Source organism: Lethenteron reissneri, chromosome 35 (assembly GCF_015708825.2).
Source record: "Lethenteron reissneri isolate LAM-NWPU_2019-01 chromosome 35, ASM1570882v1, whole genome shotgun sequence".
NCBI lineage: Eukaryota > Metazoa > Chordata > Hyperoartia > Petromyzontiformes > Petromyzontidae > Lethenteron > Lethenteron reissneri.
The window spans coordinates 11,684,361-11,703,768 of NC_083813.1; the positions used below are offsets into that span (position 1 = coordinate 11,684,361).

General features: G+C 52.7%; 1 protein-coding gene across 1 annotated transcript in view; it reads left to right on the forward strand.

Moving 5' to 3' along the window:
- The first annotated feature begins 2,867 nt into the window (after window positions 1–2,867).
- The window catches only part of LOC133350938 (A disintegrin and metalloproteinase with thrombospondin motifs 16-like), a 58,552-nt gene continuing 42,011 nt past the window's right edge, over window positions 2,868–19,408 (forward strand). The window contains 5 exon segments of the mRNA XM_061565783.1: window positions 2,868–3,205; window positions 5,410–5,608; window positions 8,734–8,906; window positions 8,908–9,078; window positions 17,556–18,213. Of these exon segments, the coding sequence (XP_061421767.1) occupies window positions 3,122–3,205; window positions 5,410–5,608; window positions 8,734–8,906; window positions 8,908–9,078; window positions 17,556–18,213 (1,285 nt within the window). The 5' untranslated portion in view covers window positions 2,868–3,121.

Genomic DNA, 19,408 nt, shown 5'->3' on the forward strand with positions numbered 1-19,408 from the left:
CTAGTGTGTGCATATACATTACAATGGACACCCCCCCGTGTCGCTCACAAACGCTGGTGGGACGCGTGGTGTTAGCGAGCACCCGCACACGTGGAGGTGGGTGGCCAATATCACGCCCGGTCGCCTTTGTCGCCCCAGTGTTGACGTTTTCAACACCCACCTGAGGCTGAGTGGCCCAAGATCATTTCACATATTCGTGACCCATGATCGTCGCGAGCGGGAATCGCCGGCCGGGTTCGTAGCGCAGCGCGCTTACCACCGCACCACAGCCCCCCCCCCCCAACACACACACACACGTGTGTGTACGCACACCCACAGACATACAGTACTTACACACACACACCCAACACACACCACCCATTCACAACCTTCCTCTGCCGTACAATACAGTCCTTGGCTTCGCTCTGAGACAGAGGAGCTCTCATTCCCTCCGTTGACCCCACCTTGCCCCCTCCCCCTCTCCCCCAACCCCTCATTTACCCCCACCCCTACACCACCCTCCCCGCGCCCTCCCCCACAACCATCCCAGTCCTCTGGTCCCCAGGGTGTAAGGGGGTCATTGTAGTCATCCCGTAGCGAACATCAGAGGGTCTGAGTCGCGCGCATCTGCTTTAGCGAGTCAGACTTCCCGACACGTGGATTTCCACGAGCAAAGTTACACGATTCGTAAAAAAATAATTTCTGGGTGATAGCGATAAACATAAAACTACAATTTTTATTTTATTTTTACCAGGTAAGGCCGACTGCGCTTCGTAGCCCTTTTTTGTCAGAAGCGACCTAGCTGACAAAGGATTGCCCAACAAAATTGCTTACCACGTGGGGATGTATAGTAGCAACCACATACTCTAAACGCGTGTTTCTAACCAATAGCCTGGGTACACTGGTGCAGGTGATACGTCAGGTAGTGGAGGGTATTCACAGCTCACAGCTCTCGACGACACAACACAAATAAATCTATTACGAATCACCAGAGGTTTTCTTTGCCGCGTGCTCGTTCATCGTCAACCATCAGACGTGGTCGTCAATCCACTGCTGGATGGAGGCCTGTGTGTGCGCGCGTGTGTATGTGGAGTGGGAAGCACAGCTGGTGCATCTGCCAGCCATTTAAATAATTGACCCGTGGCACCTGGGTCTGTTCCGTGACCTCCTGCCAGCGAACATTCTCCACTTCACGTGGCCTTAAAGTGCACCTAGCATGGCACAAGCGCCGTGGTGACGTCGCCGCCACTTAGTGGTGAACGGCGGTTGTTGTTATTGTTGGAGAGCGGTAGTGTAGCGCGCTGCGCTACGAACCTGGCGAACCGAGTTCGATTCCAGCTCACGGAGAACCGGTCCTGGGCCTCCCCTGGGTCGACTCGGCCTCAAATTAGTACCTGTGCGGTGTGTAGTAAACATCGCCACTGGGGAGACAAAGGCAGCCGGGCGTTGTGCTGGCCACCCACCCCCTCGTGTGCCGTTCTTGTTTTCGTAGGTGCTCACTAACAGCACTTGCCCCAACAGTCTGCTAGGGCTACACGGGGGATCTTTGTCTTTGTGGAGACGTGGACTGAAGCGGTAATATGGCCCAGGAGGTAGCGTGTTTGGCCGCTCGTTGCAGAGGTTCAGCGAGATTAACCAATTGGGATCACACGCAAGAGCAATATCGTCCCCCCCCTCCCCCCCTACTGTGAAACTACAACAGGCTGCGTCTGTGAAACACAGCAGTAGCGCCTCCCTCGGCGAGTGTGCTGACGATTGAGTGATTGGGCGAGCCGGTGGGTGAGCGAGTGAGTGGGTGGATGACTGACTTCACGAGCGGGGTGGGTGAGAGGGTGGGCGAGTGAGTAAGTGGATGAAGGAGCGATGGGGGTGAGTGAGTGGATGGGTAGTTGAGTTTAGTGAGTGGATGAGTGAGTGAATTATCCGGTGGGTTGGTGAGTTGATGAGTGGCACTGTAGCAGCGCATTCATCCGTGAAGACCACCCTGCGCTATGAAAATTGTATCGCCAATAGCAATTGTATTCGATGGTTATATATAATTAAGCTAATATTATTATTTCTGTCAATATAAACAGCCACTCGTTAAGTGCTACAGCCAGAGTCGCCTTAACCTTAGCACGTGCCCAATCATCGTCATCATGGCCATCAGCCATGATCGATCCACCGTTCGATGCGAGCCTCTCGCAACACACCGTTGGGGTGCGGGGAGGGGGTCTCGTGGGCGGGGGCAATTCGACCATACTTCACCACGCCGGTCGGTGCGACTTTAACGGAGACATCGGATTATCGAGCATCCTGCGTGTGCGCTGTGGCGGTCACGACCGTGCAACGATTCTATTGCCCAGGTTCAAACCCCGATCAGTGCGGCTAAGATGCGTGCGATCACGGACACAATGTCGCGCGCGTGCCGTTTCGAAGTCTGTGGGCCTCGTCGTGTGCTCACGGGGGGGGAGGAGGAGGAGAGAAATGAATCGAAGTCGCGGCTCGTGTCTGGCCCGCGAGGTTCCACATTCTCCACCCGCGCCACCGCAGCCTTTGCTAAACGCTGTTGCAGACCACACGGCGCGGGAGGCAGGGGTGCGTGTGTGTGGGGGGGGGGGTGCAGACGCGTGGGGGTTGGCGAGGCGTGTGTGGTTGGTGGTGGAGAGAGAGCAGAGAGAGAGGCGAGAGAGAAAGGGGGGAGAGAGAGAGAGAGACTGGCGTTGGTGGTGATGGTGGTGGTGATGTTGGTGGGAGGTGTGGGCAGTGTTTGTGGGGGAGGATGGAGGGAGTAGAGGGAGGAGGAGGAGTGGGAGGCGCAGGAGGGGTGAGCACGGGTTGGGAGCGCTGGGGAGAGTGAGAGAGAGAGAGGGGGGGGGTTGCATTGTGTCACTGACTTGCACAGAGAGAGACACACACAGTCTTACTTCACTCGTGCAACTCCGCCGTTTGCTGTGCACGGACACGCAGAGACATAGGATGACACGATGCACCACGAACACTCCGCCTAAGTCATCTTGCACCAGAGGCATTCTCTGTCACAAAGGTTGCGGGATATAGACCATTCACATCATCATCATCGACGTCGTCGTCACCAACATCGCCATCATCATTCATCATCTGCAGCAGCAGCATCAGCAAGCGGCAGGTCCTCCGCTCAGCTATGGAGCTGTCTCGGCTCACGCTGTGGCTCAGGATAGCGTTGGCTTCCCTGCTCTCTCTCGCTTGCGTCGCCACTGAAACGTGGGTGAGTGCACGTGTTTTTGGTTTTGCATTAGCGGCAGCGTTATCGTATTATCTGTTCATTGTATTTGCGCGTGTGCGTGCGTGTCTGTCCGTCTAATCAAAGGCGGGCGAGCGTGGGGCTGGCCAACCCACCGCTGCCGTGTGCCGTGCCGCCCCTTCAGAGGTGCTACTCACTAACAGCGCTCGCCTCAACAAAGTCTGTTGGAGGCGATACGCGCGGGGGGGGGAAACCTCTTGTCTTTGTCAGTCGGATCGAAGTCTCCCTGAGCGAGGCCCGTTCACGCAAGAGGCTCAGAGGCTACCGCAAAAGCAGCGCGGCTGCTGGAGCCTAGCGAGCGCTACGATTTGAGACTGCCGAGAAATGTCAGACTCGGCATGGGAGGGTGGCCAGGCGATGGAAAAGACACGAAAAAAACTCAGCAATGGATCATTGAATCCGTCTGTACGGTGCTTTGTTGCCTGTTAGCCCCTTCCCTCCCTCCGCCCTCGTATGTGCGCTGATGGAGTTTCTGCGCGTTCGCCAGACTTGCATTCGTGGAATTGCCCATGAACGTCCTCATGTCAGCTAGATCCTCCTGTGGGGAGCAGTGGCGCAGTGGTTAGCGCCACTGCGCAATGAACTTGGCGACGCGAGTTCGATTCCCGTTCACGGGTGAGGGATATCTGAGCCGCCCCCCACCCCCCAATGAAACGAACATCAATCCACACTAAGCAGCATGGTGAAGTTTGGTCAAACAACCTCTTGACAAAGGGCTGTATATTGTACATTAGTATTATTATTTTGCATCAGTGGTTGCTGTGCATGATCGCAATAGGAAGCTTAATGGGTAGAATATGAAAACGTGAGAGGCAGAGGCCAGTGAAGTAATAACATCCATTGTTGTGCTGCACTTATATACTCCCACGTGTCCATGCCCACCCACCACCACCACCTCCCCCCACCCACCCCCCCTCACCAACCCGCAATGACCAGTGTGATGAAGTATGGTCAAACAACCCCCCCCCACGACCCAGCAGTGGCTTGACTAAATGGGTCTTGGCATTTGCTTGTTCGTAAAACAGAGTAGTTGAGTGAGCTAACAACCCATGATGATGATGATGCCTATAAGGATTATAATGTTTTTGCAACTGATGATGATTCCTCTGCCGATGCTGATGCTGATCACGATTATGGGTTGACGTAAATAGATTCTGATCGTGCTCGAGATCCCACTGATTGATGACAAATGCAGTTGAGCTTCGTGTGGACGATGATGACGATGATCGTGGTCGCGGTGATGATGCTGATGATGATCGTGGTAGTGATGATGGTGCTGATGATGACGTTGATCGTAGTAGTGGTGATGGTGCTGATGATGACAATGATCGTGGCTGTGGTGATGGTGCTGATGATAACGATGATCGTGGTTGTGGTGATGGTGCTGATGATGACGATGATGGTGGTAGTGGTGATGGTGCTGATGATGATGGTGGTAGTGGTGATGGTGCTGATGATGACGTTGATCGTGGTAGTGGTGATAGGTGCTGATGATGACGTTGATCGTGGTTGTGGTGATGGTGCTGATGATGATCGTGGTTGTGGTGATGGTGCTGATGATGACGATGATCGTGGTTGTGGTGATGGTGCTGATGATGACAATGATCGTGGTTGTGGTGATGGTGCTGATGATGACGATGCATTTACGCAAACACGATCATGCTCAATGGGGTGCTCATTGATGTATCCAGTCCCGACGATATCGATGATGAGACAATAGACGATGGTGTCGTCACAATTATGGCAATAAATGCGATCACGCTCGACACCGCGGGTATTGATTATCAACTCAGTGCCCATGGATTCCACGTGATGATGTCAGATCGTGATTATGGTGATGTCAGACCACGACGATATCACATTACGATGATGTCAGATCACGGCTACAATAATGATTGCATGTAATGATGATGTTACGTGATGATAACGATTATGTCAGATCATGATATCAGATGATGATGACGACGAATTTACCCAAACGCGATCACAATCAATGTCTCGATGATATATAAAGGTTATAGCAGCAGTGAATCGATGACGAGGATGACGACGACGATGATAGCATGAGATGATGCATTTTCGCCAATAACTTATGATTCAGAACGAACATATATATAGTAGCAATGTATCCGGGATGATGATGATGATTATGATGTCATCCCCAACAGGATCTGGTGCATGATGCTAGGGAAAGCACTACCATCACTCGCCCAAGTCGTCTCAGGCACAACAGCAGCATCAGCAGCAGCATCAGCAGCATCAGCAGCATCAGCAGCAGCATCAGCAGTAGGATCAGCAGCGGTATCGAATCGCATGTGCTCGAAAATGAACCTCCTCCTACTGCAATCACTCAGCTATACCCCGATGGTAAGTGCGTGTACGTGTGCATGAGTACACATGTGTGTGTGTACACGCATGTGTGTCCTTCATAGGTCGACTCAGCCTTAAACGAGTACCTCGTGCAGTGTGTAAACATCGCCACTAGGGAGACAAAGGCGGCCGGGCGTGATGCTGGCTACCCACTGCCCTGGTGTGCGGTGCCAGACTTCATAGGTGCCACTCGCTAACGGCACTTGCCCCAAACATTTGTGAAGGCTATACGGGGGACCTTTGTCTTGTATGTACGCGTGTGCGTACACGTGATGGGTATTCTCCGGGCACGCCGATCTCCTGCTACGCGGAGTAGCCAAACTCCCCCGCGTTTAGAATGAACGTGCTTTGACGTGTGTTCGTCTGCACCGACACATTTCCACATAAATCAGCCACTCCGTTGAGATATCATTCGTGATGACCAGGTCGCTTCTGAAAAAAACAAGAGCTATACAGCTCAGTCGGCCTTGCCTCGTCAAATAAACACAGTGGGAAGTGAGTTTAGTACATGGCCAAACATCGCAATGTGGCAGGACCCTCCTGCAAAGGGAAGTCTTTGGGACTCGTTGAGTCGATGCCTTGCATGGGTGCGTGCGCTATTGCACGGTTCCGCCGCTGGGGGGGGAGGTGGATGAATTGTCGACACCCTGAGGTTCGTTGTGTTCCTTTATCGCCGTCGCTCGCAACAAGAGAGGTCCGGTCTTGAACTTGACGCGGGCTCTTACAAGGGAATGCTCGTGTCCAGCCGCTCGTCCTCGCGGACAAAGCCGATTCATAGCGGGCAGTGCCACGTGGTTGAAACACGAGGGTTGTTCGATTTACCCTCCGTACAGGAGTTTCTTGTGAAGGCAAATGCACTGATGAGAGATAAATAGAGAGACAGAGAGAGAGGAGGGGAGGGCACGGGTAAAAATAGGCACATGGGGCGAGTCACAGACAACGACACAGAGACTCTGGTGATGGTTATTGTGATGGCGTTGGTATTGCCCTTGATGGTTGTGATGATGATGGTGGTGTTGATGATGATTGTGGCGATGGCTTTGTCATGATGGTGATGATCGTAATGGTCATGATTACGATTCAAATGCTCATGATGATGGCAATCATGGTGATAATGATGATTGTGCCAATAATTATGATGGTTGATGTGACAAAAATCAAGTCGATGGTGATAACCGTGATGGACATAAGTTTAATGATGATGGTGTCAGTCTTCGTGACCATCATAATGGTCAAGATGATGATGGTCGTGATTGTGGTGGTGAAGATGATGATGATAATCAGTGTTGTCATGACAATAATTATGCAAACAATACGGATTTGTAACCATCATTGAGATGATTATAATGGATCATATTGATGTTCAGAATTAGAAAATGTCTTTCTCCTGGAGGAATCCGATGAGCTACAAAGCTATTTTCACAGCTTTCCAGTAGAGGCGGGTCAGAACATTACAACATCAAACAACACGATAGGGGTGCCACGTATAGAAAACAAAGAACTTTTAAAAATATACGGATAAAACTAAACTATTTTTGTATATTATCAGTTAAAGCCTACCGAGCCTACTGACCTGGCCACACATGCTATCTGGACGAAGTGGCTTATCGTACGGACATTTATAGCAGTACAATCGTCTAAATAATCTAAGCGCATGTTTCATCACCATCATGACGATGAACGGCATGATGATGATGATGACGTTCATCGTAGTGGCCAGCATGATTACTACAATGACAAGGATCATGGTGATGAGGACGAGGATGATGACGATGGCATCATCATCATCATCGCCGTCGTCGCCGCCTTTAATGACAACAGATGTCGGAGTTGGTGTTTGTGTGGGGGGGGGGGGGGGAGACTGATCTGGCACCCGGCACGACGTGGATGTGGCAACGCATGGGCCGGTACCCGCGTAGGACGTGTCCGGTTTCACCAGCAGCGCAAGTGAGCGATGTGGCTGCTTCAAATTAAAATAATGCCAACCACTCCATCCAAACCAAACCAACCAACCAACACGCGCAACGCAATAATACCATCACATTTTTTTTTTTAATTCCAGCGTGAAATTTAACTGTAGCCCATGGGCGAGACAATGCCACTCTTCATTCATTCTGTAGACACCGAGTAACTGGCTCTCGTCACGAGACTACCTCTGATGCCACCCAGTCCCGATGAATACGCACACGCAGATAGCTTGCGTCGATGATGATGCTGAGTGTGGTTCTTGTGACCGTCATCACCTTCCTCAATACGATCATCGTCCAGACGGTCAAAGTCATCATCGACATTATTGTCATGCACACATCAGTGTGAGACGCCAGTTAGGCCCTGGGACAATGCAGGTTCCAACTGCACAAATACCGAAGGCGACATCACAGCGATACACTCCGCTGGAGCTGACGCAGTTGTCTGGACTTGAACACCTGCATGTGCCATTGTCGTGGTTGCTCTACACATGAGCCATGAGAAAGAAGACGTAAAGGTAGAATAACTACCGTCGTCATCATCACCATCATGAGTATGATCACCGCCATCATTATCAACACCATCATCATCATGACAACCTAAATAATACTACACATAATACTCACTTTCAGATAGGCATTTAGAGAGACCACGTGTTACCTACCTCGTCACTCACACCCACCACCACCTCGTCACCCTTATCCCGTCCACCTTGTCACCTCTCTTCTTAATCTTAACCTCGCTTCCCCTCTGCTGCCACCCGATCACGAGTGAAGCTATTATATGTTTTACTGGGTAAGGCCAACTGCGCTACGTAGCGTTTTTTTAAAGCCACCTGGCCACAAATGATAGCTCAACGAAGTGGCTTATCATCACGTGGGCCATTCATAGCAGCCACATACAACACACGCGTGATGCCGATTCTAAATGTGGAGGTGAGAAAAAAAAACGGAGCACCCGGATAGAAAAATCCACGCGACCACGAGGAGGAGAGAGAGAGAGATACGAAAACTCCAAATATACAGCAGGTGCCAGGGTCGGGATCGAATCCACGAACCCTCCAGCATACCAGATCGAGGTAATTAACATCTCGTCACTTACTCCCCACCACTTCGTCAACCCCCCGAACCCCCAACCCTTCTCTCCCCCGGCAGACTTCGAGATGGTCTTACCAGTCGAGGTGGACGCTCGGGGCGCCGTGGTGTCTCCGGCCACTCGCCGCCGTCGGCGTGCCGCCACCTCCTCGCTCGCCTCCTCCTCGTCGCCTCGCTACTACCGACTGCGCGCCCACGGGGGCCGCGAGCTGCGGCTGTCGCTGCGTCCCGCGCGCTCCCTTGCTGGCGCCCGGCCTCACCGTCTCGGTGCTGGGCGCCGCGGGGAGCCCCCCGCGGACCCGGCCGCTGCGCGAGCGCGAGCGGTGCTTCTACCGCGGCTCGGTGACCAGCGACGGGGTCGGGGATCGAACCGGGACGGCGGCGCTCGCCACCTGCGATGGGCTGGTGAGTGGGCGGGTTGGGTGAGTGGCCGCGTGGGTGGGTGGGTGGGTTGAGTGGGTGAGCGTGCATGCGGGTGGTGAGTGGGCGGGCGGGTGAGTGGGCGCGTGGGTGGGTGGGTGAGTGGGTGGGTGAGTGGGTGAGCGTGCATGCGGGTGGTGAGTGGGCGAGTGGGTGGGTGAATGGGTAAGCGCGCGTACCAGTGGTGAGTGGGCGGGTGGGTGAGTGGGCGCGTGGGTGGGTGGGTGGGTTGAGTGGGTGAGCGTGCATGCGGGTGGTGAGTGGGCGGGCGGGTGAGTGGGCGCGTGGGTGGGTGGGTGAGTGGGTGGGTGAGTGGGTGGGTGAGTGGGTGAGCGTGCATGCGGGTGGTGAGTGGGCGAGTGGGTGGGTGAATGGGTAAGCGCGCGTACCAGTGGTGAGTGGGCGGGTGGGTGAGTGGGCGCGTGGGTGGGTGGTGGGTGAGTGGGTGAGCATGCGTGCATTTGGGTGGTGAATGGGCGAGTGGGTGGGTGAATGGGTAAGCGTGCGTACTAGTGGTGCGTGGGTAGTGTGTGAGTGGTGACCGAGCGCATGGTGAGCGGAGAGTGGTGAGCGAGTGGTGAGTGCACGCAGAGTTAATCGAGGTGATCTCGGAGTTTAATTGTGTCTGTAATCGTGAACGCGTGATCTGCGTGTCCTGAACGGCGCGGGCCTCCCGATCGCTATCGGAGAGTTGATCCGATGTAGATGGAACTCTGGGGTAGAGCGGTGTCGCTTCGTATGGGAACCCGGCCACGCTCGAGACGAGCCCCAATACTTGGGGACGCCGTACCATTTAGACTTCACAACCATCAACATTGTATCACGTAAACTCACGGCGAGTCCTATAAACTGGCTCACAGACAGTCCCATAAACTGGGTCAAAAATAGTCCCATACACTGGCTCACAAAGAGTCCCATAAACTGGCTCACAAAGAGAGCCATAAACTCGCTCACAAAGAGTCCCAAAGACTTGCTCACAAAGAGAGCCATAAACTGGCTCACAAATAGTCCCATAGACTTCCTTACAAAAAGTCCCATAGATTTGCTCATAAGGAGTCCCATATACTGGCTCACAGCGCGTCCCCATCGACTTACCGAGAGCCCCATAAACTGGCTGACAGACACGCCCATTGAGTGGCTCACAGAGAGACCCCACGATGCACAGAGAGACCCAGGTAGGCTCACGTCGAGCCCCCATGCACTGCCTCGTCTCTCCATAACACAACCACGCGCACTGGTTTATGAACAGCGTCCTGAAGATGGAATCGCTATTCGAAGCGCTCCGTCAAATCCCACATTGTGCTGCGTTGTGAACGAGCCAACCCAACCCCTCTTGCCTGATACGCCACGGAAGAACCCTGGCCGCTGATGAGCGGTCCCACTTCAGATGAATACATACTTTGCAGTCTCTATGTAACTATGAGTCTCATTGTATCTACGTGAGTTTCCATGTATCTACATGAGTCTCCATGCATCTCTATGAGTCTCCATGCATCTCTATGAGTCGCTATGTAACTCTATGAGTATCCATGCATTTCTATGAGTCTCCATGCATCTCTATGAGTCTCTATGTAACTCTATGAGTCTCATTGTATCTCTGTGATTATCCATGTATCGGAGCGTCCATGCATCTCTATGAGTCTCCAGGTAACTCTATGAGTATCCATGTATCTCTATGAGTTTCCATGTATCTCTATGAGTATTCATGTATCTCTATGAGTCTCAATGTATCTCTATGAGTCCCCATGTATCTCTATGAGTATTCATGTATCTGTATGAGTCTCTATGCATCTCTATGAGTCGCCATACATCTCAATGGGTCTCTATGTGTCTCTATGAGTCTACATGTAACGCTGTGAGTTTCCATGTTTCGCTATGAGTCTGTACGATTCTCTATGCTAGATAAGTTTATTAAGATGTTGAATAGGCTGGGCAGGATAGGGCAAAACCTCGCCCATTTTTCACCCAGCAAACTGGATAGCACCACAGACTAACTAAGTGTTACTAACCTAACAAGTGTTACTAACCTAACATTAACACTAACTATACATACTTTGTTAAATTGTATCCATTTGTTTTTAGCGACTTGCTGATTTTTTCGTTTGACTCGGGAGCATCAAAGACCAAGTGCTAATAACCTAACCTTGAAACAATTACAATAAACATTGAATTGATTGTATTGTTTCTTTATTTTTAGTGATTTGCTTATCTTATCCATACTATGCACTCCTATTGTATTTTTTCGTATTGTTTGTTGTTCCAATTTTCCGACTTCCTCCTTACTTTACATCTGTGAAAAAAGAGCTTCATAGCTCTGCGGATTCCTTCCTCCTCCAGTCTAAATAAAGATCATGATTCAATTAATCTTTCGAAGAGAAACCGCACGGCCTCTGTCTGCTCAGTGGCTCAGATCACCGAGATGGCCATGTGGCGAACACCGCTGCCACAAATACTCCCTTCGTCGTTTCAGCATCTCCCCTTTCTCCCTCGAAAACTATAAACTAAACTTTAGAAAAATATATTTGACCACGCAAAGCCCACTGAGCTACATGGCTCTTTTTCAGAAGCGATCTGACACACAAACTATAGCTGAACGAAGTGGCTTATCATCATGCGGAAATGTATAGCCCCAGCGAAATACTCTAAACGCGATTCTAAAATGTGGAGGGGAAAAACCGGAGGACCTAGAGAAAAATCCACGCGACCACGGGGAGAGAGACGCGCAGACCCTGTCAGGGTCGGAATCGAAGCCACGACCTCCTGTATACCAGGCGAGGTAGATAACATCTCACCACCGATTCTTAAATATGGTATTGTTAGTTTTAATATTAGTTTAGTAACACTTTGTCTGTTCTGTTCTCCAATTGCCTGGGTGAAAAGTGAGTTAGTTTTTTGCCTAAATCCTGACTACCTGGCTCAACAACTTAATAAACTAAACTACCTAATATTGTGAGTTTTTTTTTAAAATCACATTTGGCCACAAATTCCATTCGCGATGGGACTTTGGGGGGCTCTTCGTATGGGAGGAAGCAACTGGAGAACCCGGAGTAAACCCAGCCCTGGGGTGGGGGGTAACACTCAGCTGTGCCATCTCCTAGCCACATCTCACGAAAAAAAACTAAAACAAAATAACAACAACGAATCGCGAAGCTTGACCTACATTATACGAGCGGGGCTCAGAGCCACAGCTGCTATCATTTCCATTTAACATTTTTTATGGCTTAATTAATGCATCCATAGCTTATTTATATATATTTTGGAGACAGGCTCGTAGCCCCCCCCCCCCCCCCCCATGTGTCAGCCACAGCAGATGGAGCGCAGATTCAAGACGGCAGAGACAGCAGCTATTGCAGATGGAAGCGTGTTTACACACTCCCAAGATTCCTGGGTTGATCGCTGGTTTTTAAAGTTTTCGCTCTTAACCAACAGATCAATCTCATCGTCAGCGACATCATCAATACCATCACCATCGATACCAACACAGCCGCCATTCGCCACTGAGTGACGGTGACGTCACCACAGCGCCTGTGCCAGGCCAGGTGCACTTTGAGGCCACGTGAAGTGTCGAAGGCTCGCTGACGGGAGGAGGTCACGGGTCAAACCCGGGTGCCAGAGGTTGACTGACCGAGATGATTGGCAGATGCACCGGCTGGGCCCCCGACTGTGCCAACTTGCTGTGCTTAAGCCGCCCGGCACTCCACTCGTTGTTGTGAGCGTCGCTCCTCCGCCCTCCGTTGTTGTTGGAGGGCGACTGCCTCCAACTGCCCAGCAGCAGCGTCCTTCACGAGCCTCCAGCGCCACCACCATGAGCCATGGTCATTCCACTGCTGGATGATTTTCTCCCTATCGTCGCTATCATGTAAATTGCAATCACACATCCCTCCGGATGTTATCCCTGCCACCTGTGTTCCATATAGTTTCCTGCATAATAAATAACATTACACAATTAAGGATGCGCCCGTAGCTCCGTACGCAGGCCGACTGCTAAGCACAGTTAGCGAGTGCCTATTAAGGCCGGCACAGCATTGCGGAGGACCGGCGGTGTACAGCCAGCAACAAACCCGGCCGCCTTTGTCTCTCCATCGCTGATGCTGTCACGTTGCACACCGTTTACTCATTTAGGGCTGAGTCAACCTTGGGGAGGTCCATGACAGGTTCATATACCACTTGCCACTGACAATATCCATGGCTGGGAATTGTATATGAATAGCTTTTTGTAACACGAACCCGAGCCGCTAAGATCATTGCAGCAATGGCGACGGGAGGCGTCTGTCTGGAAGCAACGGCCTGGGTTCGATTCCATGATCTGGCGCCGTTCTGTGTAGAGTCTGTTTGTTTAGCTCCCCCACCCCCCTGTTCTCCAGAGTGAGTGTGTGAGTGAGTGTGTTAATGAGTGTGTGTGAGTGTGTGAGTGAGTGTGTGTGAGTGAGTGAGGGTGTGAGTGAGTGTGTGAGTGTGTGAGTGAGTGTGTGTGGGTGTGTGAGTGAGTATGTGTGAGTGTGTGAGTGAGTGTGTTAGTGAGTGTGTGAGTGACTGTGTGTGAGTGTGTGAGTTAGTGTGTAAGTGAGTGTGTGAGTGTGTGAGTGAGCGTCGGTGTGAGTGAGTGGTGTTTGTATTTTCTCACCCTGTTCTGCAGAGTATGTGTGAGTTTCATTGAGTCTGAGTGTGTGTGTGTGAGTGTGTCAGTGTGTGTGTGAGTGTGTGTGAGTGTGTCATTGAAGTTTGTGTGTTGTTCCCCTGCTTTCCAGAGTGAATGTCAGTGAGTGAGTTCTGTTTATATGTCCTGCCCCTTTTCTACAGTGTGAGTGAGTGATTGTGATTGCGTCTGAGTGTGTGTTTGCATGTTCTCCCCCGGCTCTCCAAAGTGAGTATGAGTAAGTGAGTGTGTGAGTGAGTGGCGTTTGTATATTCTCTCCCCCTGTTCTGCAGAGTGTGAGTGAGTGGAGTCTGTGTGTTCTCTCCCCCTAGTTCTCCATGGGGGTTTCTCTTCCCATACCTAAAACCATACCAAGTGCATCCCAATGCTGCAAAAAAATAACCCCTGCAAATGACTCATTTGGGATTACAGAGTAGCAACACCGCGCCTTTCTGTAAATACTATGGCAAGACCCTCCTGAAAGAGAGTCCTGAGACTCAGTGAGACATTTTTCGCACCTCCGATTAGAACGGTTAGCTACGTACGGTGCGAAAGAAGTTCAACACATGTTACTGGCTAACAAAGTATAACGATAGAATGGAAACCCTTGCATGACTCTTCCCCGTACAAACACATTTAGCCATACAAAGACAAAGATACCCCATATAGCCTGACCATACCTGTTGGGCAAAGTGCTGTTAGCGAGCACCTTTGACGACCGTCACGACACACGAGGGGGTGGGTGGCCAGCACCACGCCCGACCGCCTTTGTCTCCCTAGTGGCTATGTTTACACACCGCACCAAGTACTCATTTGAGGGCTGAGTCGACCTAGGGGGAGGCCCAGGACCGGCTCAGACAATCGCCGCTGGTGTTGGCCGTGAGCGGGAATCCAACTCAGGCCGGCAGGTTTCCTAGCGCAGCGCGCTAACCGCTGCACCACCGCTCCCCACACGAGTACACACAGACGCAGAGAGCCACACAATTGCACGCGTAAATCTACACACACACGCGCGCACGCAGACCTACACACACACGCACACGGTCCATACTCACGCGCTCTCACACGCACACGTGTGTCAGTGTTGGTTGACCCGCGGTGACCCCGCTCTCGGTGGGGGAGGTGGTTGGGGGGGTGGTGGTGGTATGGGGGGGGGGGGTATGGGGGGTGTAGCCGGTCCCACACCATCACCAGCGCAGACTCATTCGTCTCTCGGCGTGGTCACCACGGCCCCTTCGCGGCTCGCGCGCAGCGCACCGCTCGCTCGCCCCCCCCATGCCACGGACCCCCCACCCCCATCCTTTCTCTCTCTCTCTCCCCTCTCCAATTTCCTCTCCCCCGTCTACTCTCGCCCCTCCTCTCCGCATGCCCTTTCTTTCTCTCTGGTCGCCCCCCCCTCCTCATTTACTCTCACTCCCCCTCTCCTCCATCTCTTCTCGTCTCTCCGCACCCGATCATTTCACTCTCCCATCTCCCCACTCTCCGTTCTCCCGTCTACTCTCACCCCTCTCCAATGTCTCTCGCTCTTCCATTTCCTCTCTCTCTCTCTCAACTGTCCCCTGCCATCTCTCTCCACTCTCTCCCATTTCTTCTCCGCCATCTCTCATTTGCGCCGCCCCCCACCCCTCTCCCTAATCTCTCCTCTCTCATCTCCTCTCTCCACTCTCTCCTAACCGAACAACTCCCTCAACGAGAGATCAGCAGCGGAGAGTGAAGGGCAGAGTGGGAGGGGGTGAAAGTTGTAGAGGGGGCAGGGGAGAGAGCTAAGAGAGAGAGAGAGGGGAGAGAAGAGGAGGAGGAGGGAGTGGGGGAGGTGACGGCGGAGGTGAAGGAGGATGGGGGAGCTGGTAGGGGGGGGGGAGCCTTGACAAATTATCTTCAAACACACGCGCGCGCGTGTCGCTTTGTGGGAGGTCCCTCCCTCTGCTCTGCTTACCTCACGGCCTGGAATTCCCTCCAACCAGCTCTCCGCACTGCTGAATAACGATGATCATTGTCATCGTGAGCCGTGGTCTATCCACCGCTGGATGAAGAGCTCCCCACGCCATCGCTATCCGCAACGGTCCTGCGATGCCACACATCCATCTCGCTGACGCACACGCGAGCCGTGATGCCAGTCGCTCCATCTCCGTGGCGGTGGTCCACTCTTCCCCTAACTCTCTCTCTATCTCTCTGCGTGTGTGTGGCGAGTTTTCGTGTGTGTGTGTGGCGAGTTTCCGTGTGTGTGTGTGGCGCGTTTCCGCTACCTTTTGGGGCTGCCCCCCCCCCCCCCCCCCCCCCCGTCACGAGACTCGTGACATCGTTGTGACGATGTGTTTAGGTTCGGGGAGAGTGGGTGGGGGGTCGCTCGTTGTGGATTCAAGGGTTCGATCTCTCACCCGGCAGACGTCGAGTCATGGATATTCCTTTTTCCACCCCCCCCCCACCCATCCCTCGAAAAAAAAAAACGAAACGCACGCGATTTTGGGCTCAAGTCCAATACCAATCTCGGCACTGGTCTCTGCTGTCAAAGAGTGGCACACCCACGAGCACACACGTGCAAAGACAAAAATCGCCCGTATAGCCTGAACATACTGTTGGGGCAAGTGCTGTTAGCGAACACCTATGAAGGCCGGCACGGCACACGAGGGGATGGGTGGCCAGCACCACGCCCGGCCACCTTTGTCTCCCCAGTGGCGATGTTTAAGACACACCGCACCAGGTACTAAATTGAGGCTGACCACGACCTAGCGGAGGCCCAGGACCGGTTCAAATAATCGTCACTGGTGTTTGCCGTGAGCGGCAATCGAACTCGGTTCGTCGGGTTCATAGCGCAGCGCGCTAACCGCTACACTACCGCTCCCCACACACACGTGCACACACACATGCACACACACGAGCATACAAACACGTGTACGCATTTGCCAGCGCCTCGTGTGCCACTGCAATCGAATGTTTATCGGCGAATCTGTGCCTGTGTAATCGTTGAAAATCAACGCATTATATGTTTAAAACTATTGCGCAAGTTTTATTCTAGCAGGTAAGGCCCACTGAGCTGCTATATAGTTATTTTTCTAAAGCGACCTGGCAATCACAAATGATAGCTCAACGAAGTGGCTTAGCATCACGTGGACATGTACAGCAGCTAAATGTGTGACGTTGATTCTAAATGTGGAGGAAAACAACCGTAGGACCCGGAGAAAAATCCACTCGACCACATGGAGAGAAAGACACGCAAACTACAAATTGTACGGCATCGTCAGGGTCTGGATCGAACCCATGACCTCTTGTACACCAGAGGCGAGGTATTTAGCATCTCCCTGCAGCTGTATTAGCAGCAACAATATGATGTTCTGAAACGAAAACAATACATGTGGCGATGTTTCGGGCGATGAAGCTTCTTCATAACACACGAAGCAGGGCCGTAAACTGTCTATGTGTGTGTTTTCCTTGTTGGTATTAACGAGTGTAACTGAGTGCTTAAGTATCATTGGTCACATTATCCCCGCTGTGTGTGTGTGTTGGTCTGTATTTGTCGTGTGTCCGTGTGTGTGTCTGTCTGCGCGTGTCTGTGTCTGTATGTGTCTTTCTTTGTTTGTCTGTGCACGTGTATGTGTGTCTGTGCGCGCGTGCCCGTGTGTGTGTGCGTCTGTCCGTGCGTGTCTGTGTGTCCGTGTGTCTGTGCGCGTGTGTGTGTATCTGTCTGTCCGTATGCCTTCCTGTCTGTCTGTCCGTGTATGTCTGTGTGTCTGTGTGTGTCTGTCCTGTCCGTATGCCTGCCTGTCTGTCCGTGTGTGTCGTCTGCCGTGTGTGTGGTGTCGATGGTCCGCTGTGCTGTTGTGTGCAGTCAGGTCTGATCCGCACTCCCCACGGAGAATTCTTCATCTCGCCGCTCGTGCCCGAGACTGCGCGGAGGAGCCGCCACCGCCACACTCGCTCCGCCACCTCTCCCTCCGGTCACGCGCCCCACGCCCTCTATCGCCGGCCGGACAGACACGCGGAGGACGCGCGGAGACGCGCGGAGGAGACGCGGAGACGCGAGGAGGAGACGCGGAGACGCGCGGAGGAGACGCGGAGACGCGCAGAAGAGACACGGAGACGCGGGGAGGACGCGCGGGCACGCGCGGAGGAGACGCGGGGACGCGCAAAAGAGACGCGGGAACGTGGGGAGGAGACGCGGAGACGCGGGGAGGAGACGCGGGCACGCGCAGAAGAGACGCAGGGACGCACAGAAGAGACGCGAAGACGTGGGGAGGACGCGCGGGGACGCGCGGAGGAGACGCGGGGACGCGCAGAAGAGACGCCGGGACGCGCGGAGGAGACGCGGGGACGTGGAGAAGAGATGCGGAGACGCGGGGAGGAGACACGGGGACGTGGAGAAGAGATGCGGAGACGCGGGGAGGAGACACGGGGACACGCAGAAGAGACGCAGGGACGCGGGGAGGAGACGCGGGAACGTGGGGAGGAGACGCGCAAGGAGCATTACTGCGGACGGCGCAAGAAATGTATGTAAGGATCGGACTTTTTCATAAATTTGCGACGCAGAGATGCAGCCTCTCTCAGTCTCTGCCTCAGTAATAGGCGATCACAGAGACACAGAGAGTATTCCAGATACCCATAATCTATTATAGAGATCCAGACTATCACAGCGACCTATATATTAGTGGAGATTCCCAGTCTCTCTCACTGTCTGCCTCTGAATCGCCATTTCCGAGTAATATCAGGAGGAAAGCTGCTGGTAAAATCGAGCCTTTAAAATGAAAACGAATGACATATTTCAGATGGATTGATGATCAATGCCCTTTATAGTTTAGCTTTTTATTTTGAAGGGGCATTTACAGTTTGTACAATTGCAAATCGTATTGTTATTATGGTGTGATTATTATGGCAAATCATTATTAGATGCAAAACGCTTTTAACGTGACTGATACAATCCACTGTGCATGCGTACTTTTGTATACAGATAGTACATCACATGTGATAAACTTACACATATGCACAAGTACGCGCACACGCGTATACACTGCACACACATAGACAAAGATCCTCCCCCACCCCCATGGCCTTTATTAGACTGCTGGGGCACGTGCTGTTAGCGAGCACCTATTGAATGTACTCCACGGCACACGAGGGGGGGGGGGTGGGTGGCCAGCTCCACGCCCCGACAAGCCCACCCACACACACCCACACACCAACACACCCACACATCAACACACCCACCCAAACACACACCAACACACCCACACACCCATCCACCCACACACTCACCCACACACACACCCACCCACCCACCCACACACCAACACACCTACTCACACACACACCAACACACCCACACACCCACCCACACACCCACCCACCCACACACCCACCAAGACACCCACACACCCACACACCCACCAACACCCCCACCCACTCACACCCCCACCCACACACCCACACACCAACACACCCACACACCCACACACCCACCTACACACCCACTCACACACCGACACGCACGTGCAACGCTTACAGATATTTTTTTCTTGAAGACCAATGATTTTTAGAAAACTGCTTCGGGGGGGCGGGGGTGGTGATTTAGCCCCCGCACCTCCGATTAGCGCGCGGTTGGCTCCTATACGGTGCGAAAGAAGTTCGACGTACAGGACACCCTCATGAGAACATCCACCAAACTCCATCATCCACACCATCGATCAC